The following is an 18597-nucleotide window of genomic DNA, read 5'->3' as shown; positions in this document are numbered from 1 at the left end:
TGGGTAGATATATAGATAATATAAGAATCACAGAATGGTGATAATTGTTGAAACTAGGTGATGGGTGTATAGGGGTTCATTATACTATTGTTTATTTTATGTATGCTTGAAGTTTTGCATAATAAGTTAAAGTAAAAGATAGTCATAACTGGATGTTTTGTCCCCCACCCCCTTAAAAAATGCATGTAGTTTGGGATGGGTGGAATGACAGGCTTTATTTGGCTTTATAGTCGTTCTCTGTTTGCTTGTTGTATCAATTATTCATGGCTGTGCAACACAACAGCAAAACTTACTGGCTTAAAACAACAGGAATCATTTAGTTTGCTCAAAAATCTGAAATTCTGGCAAGGTCTTTCAGGGATAGCTTGTCTCTGCTCCATGTGGTACCATCTGGGGTGGATCAACAGGGGGTTAAAGATCCCCTTTTGAGATGCTTCACTCACATGCTTGGCAAGTTGGTGCTGACTGTTGGCTGAGAGCCTGTGAACCAGGAGGCTTGGTGCCTCCATGTGGGCCTCTCTGTGGGCTGCTGGGACCTCCTAACAGTATGGTGGCTCAGCTCTAAGGGCACGTGTCCCCAGAGAGAACTAAGTAGAAGTTACATCACCATTTATGACCTAGGCTCAGAAGTCTACATAACATTGTTTTCACCTAGATTCAAGAGGAGGAAACATAGACCCCTCTTTTTCTTTTTCTCCTCCTCCTCCTCTTCCTCCTCCTCCTCCTCCTTCTTCTTCTTCTTTTGGTTTGAGGTGTACAAAACAATGTAATAGACATTTACACCTCTCACAAAGTGATAACCCCCCTCCCCCAATCTACTACCCCTCTGACATCACATGTAGCTATTTCAATTCCATTGACTCTATTCCCTATGCTATACTCCACATCCCGTGACTATATATATTTAATTATAGTTGACATTCATTATTATTCAGTTAAAGCTTCAGGTGTACAGCACAGTGTAGACCCCACTTCTTGATAAGAGGTATATCAAAGTCACGTTGCAAAAGGAGCCTGTGGGATGGGAGAAATTGTCATGGCCATTTTGGAAAATACAATCAGTCACACCTGGCTCGTTCATACACTGGGAATCTGGGATCAACTTGTATCTCTGGGCATTATATGAAGAAATAAGGTGCGGATCACAACAGTATCACCCAGTAAGAGACTCTTAACCCTTCTATAATTAACTCTTCTTTTGTTTTTCCTTTTCTATGTTCACCAGGAGCAGATGTATACCGGACATTAACAAGTTCCTTACATTATATCTACTTCCCCCTTTCCTCCTCTGAGTATTTCTTATATTTTTATTCCATAATCTACCTCTTCTCCTCATATCCTATGTGTTCCAAGAAAATCGACTATCAGTATCTCTGAGGTTGGACCCTGGTTAACTTATGACAACCAGTGCATTCAATTTCCCAGGCCACAATGTTTGTGGATACGGTGGGTGGTGGTGTGGATTGTGGGGGAAGGCAAGATAAGCTCTAAGCCAGTTTAGATCAGGTTGCTCGTTGGAATGTTGGGGCAAGATATATCATCTCTGGATGTTCATGGGGAAACATGTACCCCTTTGAGCCATTGGCAGTTATCTTGTGTCCACAAGGAGAGATGGTTTTAGGGTGAAGTGGATTCTGAGAAAGGCAGAATGGGGAAATGGAAAGAAATCAGGTCTCTAGTGATATAAGTAAGTGACTGGGTTAAACCCACCTGAAAGCTTGATCTACCTTTGGAAGTTTTAGTTGTAGCAGCCAATAAATTCCATGTGGAGTTGAGGTTTATTACTTGAAACCTAAAGCATCTGAAGGAATACAATGGGATTATTTTATTGTGAGATTGCCCAGGTTTGAGTCCTTGCTTGCCAATTATTAATTGTGTGATGTTGAGCACGTTTCTAAATCTTTCTGCTTCTTGTAGTAAGATTCCAACTGGATGAGAGCCAGGCCTTTATTTTCTAGAGTGAGAGAAAGCGATTATGAAAGGGAAAAACAGGAAAAGAAAATCACAAAATGTATCCTCAGGCAAATCAATTTTAGGATAGAATAATAGGGAAGGTGAGGACCTGGAAATGGATTCCTTTATACTGTTCATATTCACACATCCATTGGAAAGCCCTTGTGGATTCCTAGCAGTTTGCACACCCAGCTTAAAGATGGCTGGATTATAGGTTCAATTTTTTGACACCAGCCAGACTTTTTTTCTTGGGGTATGGAAAGAATGGTCAAATAAGGAGGGTACATTAGACCATTCCATCAGCAAATGCTTGCTGGTCATCCACCATGTGCTAGAGGAAAACATCTCAGCAGCTGTGACTCCAAAGATATCTCCAGTCCAAACGTTTCTCCCGAGTTCTCTGTGCGTTTATCCATTGGTGTCCTACAAATACATTAAAGAAGTGAAAAGAAATAGGTGAAATTCATTTTAATAATATATTTTATTCAAACCAATTATCAAAAATAAAGTCATTTCAACATGAACTCAATACACGAGGTGTGATCAAACAATGCGGTGAATGTTTAAATTTAAAAAAAAATTTATAGTGAAAGACATATTGCCATTAATCTCCCTCAAAATACTCCCCCTCACTTCGAACACACTTATCCCATCCTTCTTGCCACTTTCTGAAGCAGTTCGGAAAGTCCTCTTTTGTGAGTGTCGATGCTGCCTCTATGTCCTGAATCATTCTGTCTTTGGGGAAGAGCCAGAAGTCACACGGTGCCAGATCCAGTGAAGATGGATGAGGACACACAGTAATGTTTTTATTTGACAGAAATTGCCATATACCAGAAGCGATGTGTGACACGGAGTGTTGTCACAATGGAGGATGACTTACAGCACACTTTAAAACACACCTTCTCTCAACCATAGCTCACACCCGACTGACTGCACTGAACAAGTTGAAACTTGTCACACACTGTTACTAAGGTTCACGTGCCACTTCCGGTATTGAAGATCCCTGCCTTTCTGTTGAATGGCACTTGGCAGAAGCATTCACCTTATTTTGTGATCACAACAGGGAAAGACTCCGTGTCACACATGGCTTCTGGTACAGCAATTTCTGTCAAATAAAAACATTACAGTGTGTCCTCATCCACCTTATTCACCGGATCTGGCACCGTGCAACTTCTGGTTCTTCCCCAAAGTCAAAATGATCATGAATGGGAAACATTTTGAATGGATTCAGGACACTAAGGCAGCCATGACAGCGCAACTAAAGACACTCATGAAAGAGGACTTCCAGAACTGCTTCAGAAAGTGGCAAGAATGATAGGATAAGTGTGTTGGAAGCAAAGGGGGTATTTTGAGGGGGATTAATGGCAATGTGTCTTTTACTGTAATACATTAAAAAAAAATTTAAACCACTGGATTTTTTTATCACACCTCATAAAATCACATTAAGTCTTCAAAATTGGGTGTGTATCTTACATTTAGAGCACATCTCAATTTGGACTAGCCACTCTTGAAGTGCTCAGTAGCCACATGTAATTAGTAGCTGCCATACTGGAGCCCTCATGAATAGGATTAGTGCCCTTATACTGGAGGCCCCAGAGAGTTCCCTTGCCCCTTCCATCTTCTGAGGGCACTGTGAGAAGATGGCCATCTATGAACCAGGAAATGACTCTCACCAGACACAGAATCTTCTTGCACTTTGATCCTGAACTTCTCAGCCTCCAGAACTGTGAGAAATGAGTTTCTGTGTTTTTAACCACCCAGTCTATGGTATTCTGTTATAGCAGCTCAAATGGACTAAGGGAATAAGTCACAGACTAACTGTTGGAGGGGTTTGTTTCAAACCATTAGCTGAGAAGAACTCAGGAAGACATCTGGGCACATGAGTGGAGATTCAAGTGGCCCTTCTCCTATCTTTCTGAATCCCTTTGGGATTCTCTCTTTGGATACTACTGTATTTGCCTCCCTATCCCCATCTAAATGAGGCCTGTTCCAATAAAGGACAAAAATAATGTATGGAAAATCAGAGATGGTCAGTGTTTTAGTCTGTTTGGGCTGCCATAACAAAATATCATCGACTGGGTGGCTTAAACATCAGAAATTTATTTTCTCACCGTTTTGGAGGTTGGAAGTCCACGATGAGGGTGCCAGCATGTTCGGGTTCTGGTGACGGCTCCCTTCCTTGCAGATAGCTGCCTTCTCACTGTGTCCTCACATGGCAGAGAAATAGAGCTAGCTTTCTGGTGTCTCTTTTTATAAGGGTGCTAATCCCATCATGAAGACCTTAACATCACGACCTCATTTAAACCTAATTACCCCCCAAAGACCTCCATCTCCAGACATTATCACACTAGGGATTAGGGCATCACTATATGAATTTTGAGGGGGACACAGTTTAGTCCATAGCAGCTAATAAATATAAGAACTTATTTAACCCCATTGACAAAAACAAAATGTAGATGAAAATGAATTACTGTTTTTCACCCATTAAATCAACAAAAATAAAAATTTTACAATTTTCAGTGTCGGCAAGGTGAAATGGACAGACACTCTTTTTGGCTGCTAATGAGAGTATAAATTGATAATACTTTTTAGAAAGCAATTTTGAAATATGTATGAAGAGCTTTAAAATATACCTGTTGATTCTACGTTGTTACAGATATCTATCCTAAAGAAACAGCCAGTAATGAAGATAGGTACACTTCATCACTAGTGATACTTAATATGTACGTCATGTAAATTTTAATCATGGGAAAAAGTTAGACACAACCTGAATTGTCTAATCAATGATTAGACAGTTATGGTACTATTTTTTGTAGTAGAGTATCAACCAAGCTTAATACACAATGTTTTAAAGAATTTTTGTAGACATGGAAAAATTTTCACAATATAACGATTAGCCTGAAAAAAAGAGGAGATACAAAACTATATAGTATGATCGATCCTATTTTAATTTTGTAAAAAATACATACATTGAGGAAAGACTGAAATGAAATTTTTTATTAGCAGTTATTTCTGGTTGGCAGTGTGATGGTTGATATTTATTCTCTTCTTTGCATTTTTTCTGAATTTTTCAAATTACACAGAGCATATACTATTTTTATAATTGCAAAGAAAATGTTTATATATTAAAACAAAATAATGAAATGCTGGCCTAAGTGTAGGAAAAAATGCTTCCATTTTTGCTTTCTCATACTATTATTATAAAGTTCATACAAATGAACTTTATATGATGGAGAGTTAGAAAGGAATAAACAAAGAAAGCACAGGAAGCATAAAAGCATTCACTGCTGGGAAATGCTGGTTTTTCACCCTAAGTAGCCAGCTGGCTAGCCAGGTTGCAAGCCTGTGTCTGGTCTCCCTGGGTCGAGAGTCCTCTTGCCTCTGGCCACACAGCTGAGGTTCCCTGGACATCCTCTTTCCTAGGTGGGCCAACCTCTGTCCCAGCTGGCACCTTCATAAAACTCACTCACTCTGGTTGAGCTTCCACTGGGAGGAAGAAAGCTTTGCTTTTTCCATTTACACTCATCCTGCAATACCCGAGAGCACCTCTGCTTTTGTCTGGATTATATTTTGGGATTCCCATGAGTTTGGGTTTTTTAAAGATTTTTTTTTTCTGATTTAAAACATGAATTTGAAACTACTGTGATCAATCACCATGGTTCTGTCGGGAAATAATCTCTTCCTTCATGTCTTCGGTGTTATGGCGAGCTAGTCTTTTCCCTCATAGACCGTCAGTATCTGGTGTAGCTTTCATGTAATCTAGATGTATTGTTTATACAAAAGATATAAGCATAGAGATGTAGGATTGCCTTTTTTTTTAGAACTTGGAGTCAAGAATTTTTTTTAAACTAATTTTAGACTTGAAATAAATTAAATGATCAAATACTTGGAAAGTTGGGCAATAAAATATTTAACTACATTATTTAAAGATTCAATTCTAAAAAACATAGAAATTCAAAGTTTTCTTTTTTTCTTTTTTCTTTTTTTTTTTTAGATTTTATTGGGGAAGGGGAACAGGATTTTATTGGGAACAGTGTGTACTTCCAGGACTTTTTCCAAGTCAAGTTGTTGTCCTTTCAATCTTAGTTGTGGAGGCCACAGCTCAGGTCCAGGTCCAGTTGCTGTTGTTAGTTGCAGGGGGTGCAGCCCACCATCCCTTTGGGAGTTGAGGAATCAAACCGGTAACCTTGTGGTTGAGAGCCCACTGGCACATGTGGGAATCAGACCGGCAGCCCTTGGCGTTAGGAGCATGGAGCTCTAACCAGCCGGCCCCTTGTTTTGTTTTTTAATTCTACATGTAGATGCTCAAAGCATGCACCTAGCAGAATTGTGGAAAAACTGAGTTTTGCCTTCTGATTTCTCACTCTCACTATATATATATTCATCATTTCTTTCTCTGAGAACTCTGTGATACTCATTTCACCACTGTTGGAATCTCCTTCCTTGGAGACATTTCTATTTTGAAATATATCATTAATTTAGGAGTCCAAACAATGAGACCCTGTTGGTAGAATTTCAGACAGCAGGTCATCAGAAATCTGTAGAAATCTGTTCTGCCCTCAATTTTCTGACTTCTTTCTAGGCAGAATTCAGCACACTATGTACAAACAGGGTCTGCCCTATAGGGACCAAAGATGGGTGAGATATTATGTGTATAGGGTCTACAAAAGTATTAAGCAGCTATGCACAGCAATTGTATCTGAGAGTGAAAAAGTACTCATCAAATTGTTAGCTCAGAGTTAGGCTTAACATCCCGGAAAGATTGAGAGGTTGCAAAACTAGTTGTCCAGCAGAGGGCGTATTTAAATTACAAATCAGGATTTTTATGCAGTTTTCTATTTTTAGAAATAAATACTTTTTTTATTTTTTAGGACTTTTATCAGTTTCTTTTATGATAAAGTTTCCAATCTGCACTTTTGAGGTATTGTATTTATTTCTAAATCACGTGACTCTATTATTGTGTTTTTTTGGTTTTTTAGGGATTAATTGCTGCAAATATTAACCAGAGATGCATGAATCAGGAATTACTGAATATGTCAGCAAGGACCCTGACCAATGTAGGCGAGAAGGAGCTGGTTCCACCCATTTTGCTGGACCTGGGGCTGGAAGGCTGTGGCTTCTCCTGTGGGTGGTTCTATGCTGAGTTCCCTCAGCCCAGCCAACCAATTCATAGATACAGTTCTAGAGGCAAACCCATGGGACACTTAAACAACCAAAAAGATATGATTTATTATTTCCCCAGTAACAATTCACTTACATAGGGATTAGATGGCTGGTGACTGCCTCCCCTTTGGGCCAGGCACAATCCAGCAGGTATCAGAATCCGTTGTCTTGCTCTCACCCCATAGAGACTACGTCTTCTCACCTGTCCAGTCTGGCTTAAAATTCTTCAGGTTCTTGAGGGGCATCTTCCTCTCCCTGAGGTCCCTCCTGGATGACTGAAGCCAACTGGCCCTTTTCAATAATCTTTTTTTCTAAATTTATTGGGGTGACAATTGTTAGTAAAATTACATAGATTTCAGGTGTACAATTCTGTATTACATCCTCTATAAATCCCATTGTGTGTTCACCACCCAGAGTCAGTTCTCCTTCCATCACCATATATTTGATCCCCCTTATCCTCATCTCCCACCCCCCATTTTCAATAATCTTTAGTATACTTTCAGTTATAGAGTTTTTAAACTAAAAATTTGGCACTCTCTATTTAAATATCGACAAGACACCGAAGTCCCTTTATTTTCAAATTTTTAAGTTACTTCCATAGAAACAAATTAAATTATCCCCTAGAACAACAGCATGCCAACTCCATCTCTACACATATGGGGATGGCTAACTTCTGTGAGATGTCCCTTTGGACTTGCTTTGGGGGTTGGGGAAAGTAGGGAGGTAGAAGAAACTTTGACAATGTTTAGGGACTTAGATCTGTTTCTAAGTAAAGGGGTTTCTGTAACTGCGCGATTCTTGCATTGCATTTTAGAATGCATTCTCATCTAAAAACAGCAAGGCATAAACTATATGTTCCTAGGTTTACCCATGAATAAAATATTTCCAGATAATGTAAAAAATACCCTTCAAATTCTGGAGGAAGATACACATGCACACAATTTTGTGTGAGTACATGATATGGGTAAGGGAGAAGCACTGGGTTTGTAGTTTGAAAACCCTCTGGCTCTGTAAATCACCTGGCCCTTCTTTGCGTCGTCTGTGAAGTCCAGAAGCCAGAATATACCCTCTAAAAGTCACGGTCATCCGAGTGGGATCTTGGATGTGAACTGCACTGTGATTCTCTGATGTATGGCCATCTGCGACCATTGGCAATGTGATTGATCTTGCCAGGGTTTGATCATGAATGACCTGTTGGGTCTATAGGGGAACCCTGTCCCAGGTCCTGGTGTACAATTCTGGCTTCTTCACTGAGGGGCTCTGTCTCCTTCTGTCTTGCATTCATCCTTTATTCCACCCAAATTGGTCTGTGCCCCCCAGGCTTTGCTCTTGCCCAGAGAAAGACCCTATCTGTAAACCCCCTGCCCTCTCCTTGCCACTTGGAAGTTTCTCCAACTGTTAAGGGCCCCACAAGCATTTGGTAATCGCTTTTATCTCTACACTCATGGAGCAATCATTTTCTGTATTGCCAGTTAGACCTTCGCATATTTCACTATGTTCATCTGAGTGTCTAAACAGATAAACAAGCCTTGCTCTCTTAAGTGTCTCTTAAGTGTCTTGTATTTAACCATAGTTCTAATAGACAGTTACTATCTCACTATTTATATTTAAATCATTGTGTTGTTAAGTTCTTTCTCCTAACCATTTTCCCCGAGATGCATTGGTCCAGATCTCTTCCATTATACTTGGTATAAAGTCAATCTCTCTTTCTCTGTCATCACACTGGCCTTTGAAGGGTACAGGGAATATTTTGGGATTTCTTTTCTCTTTGTCTAAGTCCTTTTCTCTAATGGCGGTGATAATCAGCAGTGGGATGGTTAAAAATAATGATGGCTTGCTATGATTATTATCTTTTGAGTGCTTATTTTGTGCTGAACACTATTCAGAGTACTTTACATATATTAACTCATTTAATTCTCATTATAGTCCTATGGTATATGTGCCTTTATTATCCCATGTGTAGTTAAGGAAACAGAGGAATAGAGAAGTACCTTGTCAGAGGTTGTACGATAGGTGATCGTAGATCCAGGATTTGAACCCAGTATACCTACTGCATCATCTTGCTCCTTGAAAGATGGGTAGTAGTGGAAAGGAGTAGAAGTAACTGTCCTGGATAAATTCATATTTGTCATCAGTACCCAGATATCTTTCAGAATATTTGAGAAATACTGAGGACTGAGATTAGCGAGGCAGAGCCAAAAGAAAGTGGAGGATTGCACAATCATGTTGTGAATTTACAAACTTAAGAAAGCCAATCTGGACAATTAAGTCATGGTCTTTCTTGTCCTTGATTGTGTAAGTTTTTACTAAGAAGCGTAGCAATAATAAAACCCTGATTAATGATTCTGAGAGTCAAATATTTATCTTGTGGAAACGTTTGCATATTTCACCTCTGCTTATAAAGACCAAGCTAATGATTTTGTAATTTTTATTTTCATTGAGCAGGAAAAAAAGCTATTGATTCACTAACTATGCTTTCTTATTAGCATGTAGCTACTGTTCGCACATTAATAGTGTAATGTGTGATATTTTATTTTTTTCATATGCCTTTATTGATATTTCAGAGACTTATTCTTTCAATATGATTTGACTTCTGCAAGGTAATTTTTCAGGAAATGTTTTTCTGATCTATGGAGTTTGGGAATATAAATAAGCAATCACTCATATTCATATTCAGATTCCAACTTTCTTAAAAATTCACCTTAAAGCCGAACTCCATTAAGGCGCTCATTCTCAGACTTTGGTGTGCACAGGACTCACCCGGGGAGCTAATCAAAATTCAGAGACCAGTTGTCTCCTCAGGTGATTCTGATGCAGATGTCCCCTGGGTGCCAGAATAGGATGGAGGAGGGGACACAGAATAGGGAGAACAGACACTCAGTGCTCTGGAGATTCAGGCACACAAGTCCAAGAGAGCAGATGACCTTTCATCAGAGCTATTCAGGGAGCGGTCTGAAGTCTGGTCTCCACGTATGTCAGTAGAAGACTTCAGCCCTTTGGTAAAAGAAGACTATTCAGCTCCCGCTTACAACTGTGGGAAGAATCACTGATCTCCTGTGCAAGTATATTCTTAGGTTTGGGGAAGAAGGAAGTTGGTTTGCTGATGGCTAAGTACTTACTGGGAGCAGCGATGGGGCAAGGTTATCAGGAAGAGCTGGAGAGGGAGAGACATCTAGGTCTTACCATTCTGCCATAGTCTCAAGGGCTGGGTTTTCAGTCGGCAGGCAACACACTAAGAGGGGCACATGGAGCTACTCCAAAGGGAGGAATGCAGAGGGTGCCAAAAAAATGTATACACATTTTAAGAAAGGAAAAAACTGTATTAAAATTACGCTGATGGTAACCACTCTGAGCACCTCTTTTAATTGTAGAAGTCAAACGTAACTTATATTCATCTTTTGTTATCATGTAATACTTTTGAGTATTACAATTTTAATACAGTCTGGCACCCTCTGTATGTTGTGCAAGGTTCAATCAGGATAAATTATCCTCCTGTTTTTGGAGGAATGCTGTGAGACCTGCTGACAACCTAAGGATCTGCTGACAGTTGGCCCTTGGAGATGAGAAGAATTGTATATGACTCAAGAGGTGGGATTATTTTGTTCATGAGAGAGAGAGAGGAGTAGGAAAAAAGCCAGCAAGAATAGGCCGTATGTGGAAGAAGGGCCAAGGAAAGCCCCCACCCCCGTCCCATCCTGCCTCGAATCAGTGAAATAAAAGGCAAAGAAAAATGCCTAAGGAGGATTCCAGGTGGTTTATGTGGGAGGTGTGCTGTAAGCCTTTTTCTGTGTCTCAAGTGGAGAAATATGAAATAATTCTGTGTCTCACTAAAGTTTCTTCTTTTGGGAGAACCTCAATAGGAAAATAAGACAACATCAGCTTTCTGAGTTCCATGTATGTGTTTTAAACATTTTCTTAGATCCAGTAAGTCGTTCATTTCCCACCTATGTGAATTATGCTACTATTTTTCAAACATATACTCTGTGGATGTTGTGACTGATAAAATACAAATACATTTTTAAAAGGCTTCTTGAGTTCACAATAGATTTTGATGGGAGATTTTCTCAATCACTTTTGTGTTTGGGTCTGAGGAATTTTTGACTTTAAAAAGGAGTTCCTCATACTTAAAAAGGGCAGAATCCACTGGTCTGAAGAATCACAACTATGTTTTCAATTTGACCCCAAAGAGCTGACCTAATGCAAAACACTGGACGCTGACTCTTTATTGTGTCATTTATGACGGACTTTTAAAAAAGAGTACAGGTAAACTGCATTTTGGTTTGACTTTAGCAAAACATTAACATTATTTATTCAGTAATAAATATATAGATGGGTATCTATAAAGTATGTGTATTTAAAACTGTCCCCTTATTTGACTTTGTAATTGTGTGAGATAAGGTCTATTTGTTGTTCAGTAAGAACATGCAGATCCAGAAACATTGATTCCATTTCCTTTCTCCAGGCTTTGTTGTGTGGTCTACTTGTTACATGTCCTCCGGACCCTCTGAGATATTTAGAGGAAATGATCATTACTATAATGAAAAATGGCCTCGAAAGTCTCCTATGGTGAGTGTTGATTTGATTTGTGATATTTTGAAGGTAAAACAGTATAGTATTAGAAAAGGTCTTGCCAATGAATGCTGCCAATCTCAAGATTGTTAAAGAATCCTTCTACAGGCCTTTAAGTCCCAAAGACTTTGATAGGAGCAATTTGCCCGCTTGTTTTCACCTTAGTAACTATGTATGAGGTGTGACAACAAAGTTTGCGAACTTGTTGCAATGAGGATGCTAGCCTTTTTTGATATAAGAGGGATTATTCATTATGAATTTGTACCAACTGGACAAACAGTTAACCAAGTTTACTGTCTGGAAGTGCTGAAAAGGCTGTGGGAGGGAAAAAGTTAGATGACCTGAACTTTTCATCAAAAATTCATGGCTCTTGATTCACAACAATGCACCAGCTCACACAGCACTGTCTGTGAGGGAGTTTTTAGCCAGTAAACAAATAACTATATGGGAACACCCTCCCTACTCACCTGATCTGGCCCCCAGTGACTTCTTTCTTTACCTGAAGATAAAGGGAAATATTGAACGGAAGACATTTTGATGACATTCAGGACATTAAGGGTAATATGACAGCAGCTCTGATGGCCATTCCAGTAAGAGTTCCAAAATTGCTTTGAAGGGTGGACTAGTAGGTGCTGACATCAGTGCGTAGCTTCCCAAGGGAGTACTTCGAAGGTGACCATAGTGATATTCAACAATGAGGTTATGTAGCACTTTTTCTAGGATGAGTTCTCAAACTTCATTGTCAGACCTCGTATTGTGCACTCTCACTGATACTATACTATGGGCTCATAGGGCAGTTTATTTCAAGTTGGAGATGAAGAAAGGGAGGCATGCCCTCTTTGGGAGCACAGCAAAATCTTGAGGGGGGCTAGTTTGCAAAAGCCCTCCCGGTGATTCTGATATGCTTTTCCCAAAGGGATGTGTCTCATCCTTCCCCTCCCTAATACTCCACCCAAAGAACCACTGATTTAATTATGGAACTAACTACTATGGAATGAAATTAATTTCTGACTGTGTTTTATGATTTTATTACAGGGATATGTGCATTGATCCATCAATGAAACCAAAAATTCGGAGATTATCTGAAACTTACTTGGAACAACTTTTTGGACTGGAGGATCAGCTGGTAAGTATTAGGAATCAAGCATTCTAAAATATAGCACGTCTTAAGTTTTGAAGGAAGTTCTCAAACAGACATTACGGTTTTATGAGCGGGATGAGATCAGACTGATTTTGCAATTGAGGGCTCTCAGAAAAGTGATGGAACATCACACACACACACACATACACACACATACACACACAGCCACACTCATGGTAACCACCCTGCCACCCCAAATTTCCAAGAAGCATTTAGACAGTCATTTATTCTTCCCTTTTCTTTCTTTCCTTTCTTTCTTTCTTTCTTCCTTCCTTCCTTCCTTCCTTCCTTTTTTCCTTCTTTCTTTCTTTCTTTTTCTATTTTTTTTTACTGTAGTCTTCCTCTTTCTAATAAAATCTTTATATTCAAATTTCCCCTTCCGCCTTTCTCCCTTCCCTCCTCTCTTGCATCTTTATCATGATAAAAATAGCATTATGGAAAGCTTTACAGGAAGATATTTCCTTTGCTTTCTTTTTTTGTTTTCTTCTTTGCTTTCTAATCTACTTTGTTCTGTATTCCACCCCCTTTCATTCTCTTTGCCATCTGCCCAGGAATTATGCTCATGACAATATGGCCAAAACATTAATGAGATCTAAGTTAAAAGCCAGACCGATCATTAATGAAAGGAACAACCAGCTCCAACAGCTGGTTTTGATCCTGTAAAGAGGGCAAAGAAGTCATTCAGGACATGGAGGCTTTGAGAACAAAGACTGTATCTAAGAGAAGCTTAAATAGCAAAAGGCATTTGGGGAGAGAAATACTGACACAAATTAGACGTGTGTAGGACCACGTGTGATGCCTGCAGATCCCAGGATGATGTCTCCGTAGGAGCAGGCGGGGCTGGGGACTTGCTGGTGATGTTGGGCGTTAGAAAGTGGAACCAAAGCCATAGTCAAGGTGAGTGATGACAACCAGGAACAATCTGAAGCAGTGTTTAGAAGGATGGGTGGAGAGTAACATTGGAGCCTAATCAGTGTTAGGATAGGATATGTCTGCCAAGCCTGGGATGATTCTCAGGCACCAATACACTGGGAAGAATACACATATCTGAATTTTATTGGGGTGTGGGTGTCTTAATGACTTGGTCAACCACAGACCTTTGGTCTGCTATAGAGTGCAGATATCTGCAAACCAAGTTCCTGGACATGTTTGGGGGCCACCTCAGGAGCTGAGGGAGGAACCAGGGGATGGGGTTTTAGGTTCCCCATCCTCACCGTTTACATGCTAGAATCGTTCTGCTTTGAGCATAATGTCACTTGAAAAAAGCTTGACAACCATTGCTATAAGATACTAAAATTGTTAAACACCACTGATCTAGAAGGGTAAACCTCATTGTCAATATTTTGAAAGCAATCTTACAAAATGCCATCAGAACATGTCCAACATCTAGCTAAAAGCCTATAGAGTGTTTTTTTTTTTTTAAATGCACAGAATTCCAAGATACACTGTAGCTACTGCAAGTGTAAAGTTTTATTAAAGAAGGAATTTTCAGAAATATTTCACTTGAAAGTGCAAAGGATAAAATGTTGGCAGCTGATACTTAGAAAGGACGATTCACCAAGCATGGAAAAGATGCCCATTTCGTAAGTTAGGAAAAATAGAAACTAGGTGTGACTTTGCAAAATGTAAATCTCCAGGTGCTTACGGTTGCTTAGTTAGATGGCTCAGCCTAAGTTGGATATAGATTAATTTCTCCTTCACCCTCAGAGAAAAATGAAAAGTTGGGTTTTGTTCTTTTTTACAAAGAGAAAAGACACGAATTTGCAATTTCTAATATTTTAAATTACCTATACTAAATAAATATTAGCTTTGCTTTTTGTACTTTTTTCTTTTCTATACAGCTATAACTGCCAAAAAGAGAGTTTTTAATGTTGACAAAACATTTTAAAGGCCACAAACAATTGTAATTTTCCCTGTTGATTATTAAGATTGCTTTGCATGATTTCAGCGTGCAGTTACTTTTCACACTACATAGTCCTGCACAGCAAGACTGCCTGTATGTGCCTATTTATAAATATATATATTTGTTTCTGTATACACAAACAGAGAAGATTTAGCACAGGAAACCGTAAATCAAATAGTTACAGAAAAAATAGGAACTGTTCTCATAACTGTAGATAGTTTAACTGTGTGTTCCAAGATGAAAGAATCAACCATTGTAAGAAGGAAACTAACTTCACAGACCTGATTCTCATTTCTTAGGAAATTAAATCTCCAGACGGGCCTACTAATTACAAGAAGAAAAGGCATCTATAACATTCAAAAAGTCCTTCTATTATGGAAAAATGTAAACATAACCCAGAAGTAGAGAGAATGCCTTAAAGATCCCCCATCTGCCAGCTTCAACAACGATCAGCATTTTGTCAGTCTTGTTAATTATTCTCCCCTTTCCCTTTTTTGCTGGAGTATTAGAAAGCAAATTCCAGGAATTGTATTATTTTACCAATAAATACTTCAGTGTGCATCTCCAACAGGAAATGACATATTTAGAGAACATACTGCAGTGCCATTGCGTACACAATGAAATTAGCAATAATTCCTGAATATAACCTACTGCTGATTGTACTCAGATGTATAAATTCTATATTCAGTTCATATTCAGGTTTCCCAAATTGTCTCAAAACTGCCTTTTGGCTCTCAGTCAAAATCCATATAGGATCCTCATATTGGGTTGGTTGTTATATATCTAATGTCTCTTGTAATCTTCAGTAGTTCTCCTATCTTATTGTTTTTCCTTATCACTTATTTGTTGAAGAAAACAGGTCATCTGTCATGCAAAATGGTCCACATTCTCCTTGTTTCCTTTCATTTGTTCTGTTTCTTGTATTTTCTGCAAGTTTGTAGTTGGACCTACAAACTTAATATTCAGGTTCTTTTTTTCCCCTCTCGGTGACAAGCATGCTGCATAAGGGTTGTCGTATTCTTCCTAGTGCATCTCATTAGGAGGCACCCATGGTCTGGTTGACCCACTTTTAATAAATCTTGATTCCTATAGACATTACCGTAATTGCTTATTAGTTTTATTCTACCAGACATGTATAATGGTTTCGGAATAACAAACCACAAGACCACTAAAAATAAAATTACTGAATGCAGTTTAGGAAAATTTATGCAATTCTTTTTGCCTTTAAGATGTATATATTCTACCAGGTATTTTCAGTAAAAAATAATACATTTTTTTGTTACCTAAATAAATTCTTTTTTTGTGTGTTGATGGTCACTCTTTTTTCCTCTTTGGTATAATTATGCTCTTTCAATTATATATAACATTACATGGCAGCAAAATTAAAGAATAAAATGAGGAGTATTCAGAGAAGTATTCTTGCATTCTTGCCTCTTTAGCCTCCCTATTCCACCTCTTTCTACAGGTAACCAAGTTTACTAATTTTTAGTTTATCTTCTTCCATTGTTTCTTTTCTTTCTCTCTTTATTTTTATTTTATTTTATTTTTATTTTTTGAGGTAGAAAAGCAAAGTACAGCTTTCTTGCAAAAGGGGGTACCTGAAAGTGGGATGCCCCCCATTGTTCCTTTTTGAAAAATATGAGCAAATGTACTGCATTCTCCTCTTTTTTGACTGCTTACACAGAAGTAGCAGACTACATATAGTTTTCTGTTTCTTGTTTCTCTCACTCAATATGTCTAAGAGATCACTGCCTTATACAACTTTTACAATAATGCTATCACAACATACCGTGCTCATGGGTAGGAAGAATTAATATTGTTAAAATGTCCGTACTACCCAAAGCAATCTATAGATTCAATGCAATCTCTATCGAAATACCAATGGCATTTTTTACAGAACTAGAACAAATTATCCTAAAATATATATGGAACCACAAAAGACCCCGAATAGGCACAGCAATCTTGAGAAAGAAGAATAAAGTTGGAGGTATCATGCTACCTGATATCAAACTATACTACAAGGCTATAGTAATCAAAATAGCATGGTACTGGCATAAAAACAGACACATAGATTGATTTCTAGAGAGCCCAGAAATAAACCCATGCCTATTGGTTATTTAATCTATGACAAAGGAGGCAAGAATATGCAGTGGGGTAAAGATAGTCTATTTAATAAATGTTGGAAAACTGGCCAGATACATGCAAGAAAATGAAACTAGACCACCTTCTTACACCATATGAAAGAATAAATCCAAAATGGATTAAAGACTTAACTATAAGACCTGAAATGACAAAACTCCTAGGAGAAAACATAGGTAGTAAACTCTGTGACATTATTGTTAGTAATGTTTTTTTCTGATACATCCCTTTGGGCAAGGGAAACAAAAGAAAAAATAAACAAATGGCACTACATCAAACTGAAAAGTTTTTTGCACAGTGAAGGAAACCATCAACAAAAATAAAAAGACCACCTACTGAATGGGAGAAGATATTTGCCAATGATACATTCAATAAGGGGTTAATATCCAAAATTTATAAAGAACTCATACAAATCAGCACCAAAGAAACAAACAATCCAATTGAAAAATGAGCAGAGGACCCGAATAGACATTTCTCGAAAGAAGACATATGAAAGGCTAATCATCACTAATTATCAGGGAAATGAAAATCAAAATCACAATGAGATATCACCTCCCACCTGTCAGAATGGCCATCAATAAATTAACAAACAACAGTGTTGGTGAGGATGTGGAGGAAAGGGACTCCTCACACACTGTTGGTGGCATTGCAAATTGGTGCAGCCACTATGGAAAACAGTATGGAGGTTCCTCAAAAAATTAAAAATAGAACTACCTTATGACCCAGCAATTCTGCTTCTGGATATTTAGCCGAAGGAAATGAAAACACTAATTTGTAAAAACATATTCACTCCTATGTTCATTGCAGCATTATTTATAATGGAAGCAACTTAAGTGTCCATTTGTGGGCGAATGGATAAAGAAGTGAGATAGATATATATATTTCACTTCTATATATATATATATATATATATATATATATATATATATGTTAAATATATACATAATGGGATATCTAAATTCTATTAATCTATCTATCTATCTATCTATCTATCTATCTATCTATCTATCTATCATGGAATATTACTCGGCCATAAAAAAGAATGAAATCTTACCACGTGTGACAACATGGATGGACCTAGAGGACATTGCGCTCTGTGAAATAAGTCAGACAGAGAAAAACAAATATGATTTCACTTATATGTGGAATCTAAAGAATAAAATAAATGAACAAATAAAACAGAAACAGACCCATAGATATGGAGAACATTTTGGTGGTTGCCAGATGGAAAGGGGGTGAGTGAAAAAGGTGAAGAGATTAAGAAATACAAATTGGTAGTTACAGAATAGTCATGGAGATGTAAAGTACAGCATAGAGTGTAATAAACATGTACAGTGCCAGGTAGGTACCAGACTAATGAGAGGGTGGGTGTCACTTCACAAATTATATAATTGTCTAATCACAATGCTGTACAACTGAAACTAATATAAAATAATATTGAATGTCAACTGTAATTGAAAAAAAAAGATTCAATGGAAGAGAAAAAATAAAATAAAATAATGGTATCACAGGGAGCATTGTGTAACAAAACCCTAAAATCTAAATGAAAGACGTGGACTTAAAAGGTCTTACTGATGTAACAAAGTTTAACTGTGGAAAGGAAACTTATGACCCCAGGGGCTGGGGTTTTAATCATTGGGAGAGGTAGACAGATCCTATGCCCCAAACAAGAACAATTGGTTGATAACCACACCCAACATCCTTGCTGGTTTGCAAAAGTATTCATTTT

At 38.2% G+C, this 18597-nt stretch overlaps 1 protein-coding gene across 1 annotated transcript in view; it reads left to right on the top strand.

Annotated features, from left to right (window-relative positions):
* The window catches only part of FBXL13 (F-box and leucine rich repeat protein 13), a 226893-nt gene that overhangs the window by 4394 nt on the left and 203902 nt on the right, over window positions 1-18597 (top strand). The window contains exons 2-3 of the mRNA XM_019744537.3: window positions 11579-11682; window positions 12721-12811. Of these exons, the coding sequence (XP_019600096.2) occupies window positions 11579-11682; window positions 12721-12811 (195 nt within the window). The remainder of the gene's footprint in view (window positions 1-11578; window positions 11683-12720; window positions 12812-18597) is intronic.

Source organism: Rhinolophus sinicus, chromosome 4 (genome assembly GCF_057876585.1).
Source record: "Rhinolophus sinicus isolate RSI-liver-muscle chromosome 4, RSI-T2T, whole genome shotgun sequence".
Lineage (NCBI taxonomy): Eukaryota > Metazoa > Chordata > Mammalia > Chiroptera > Rhinolophidae > Rhinolophus > Rhinolophus sinicus.
This window is presented reverse-complemented; position numbering and strand designations above follow the sequence as displayed.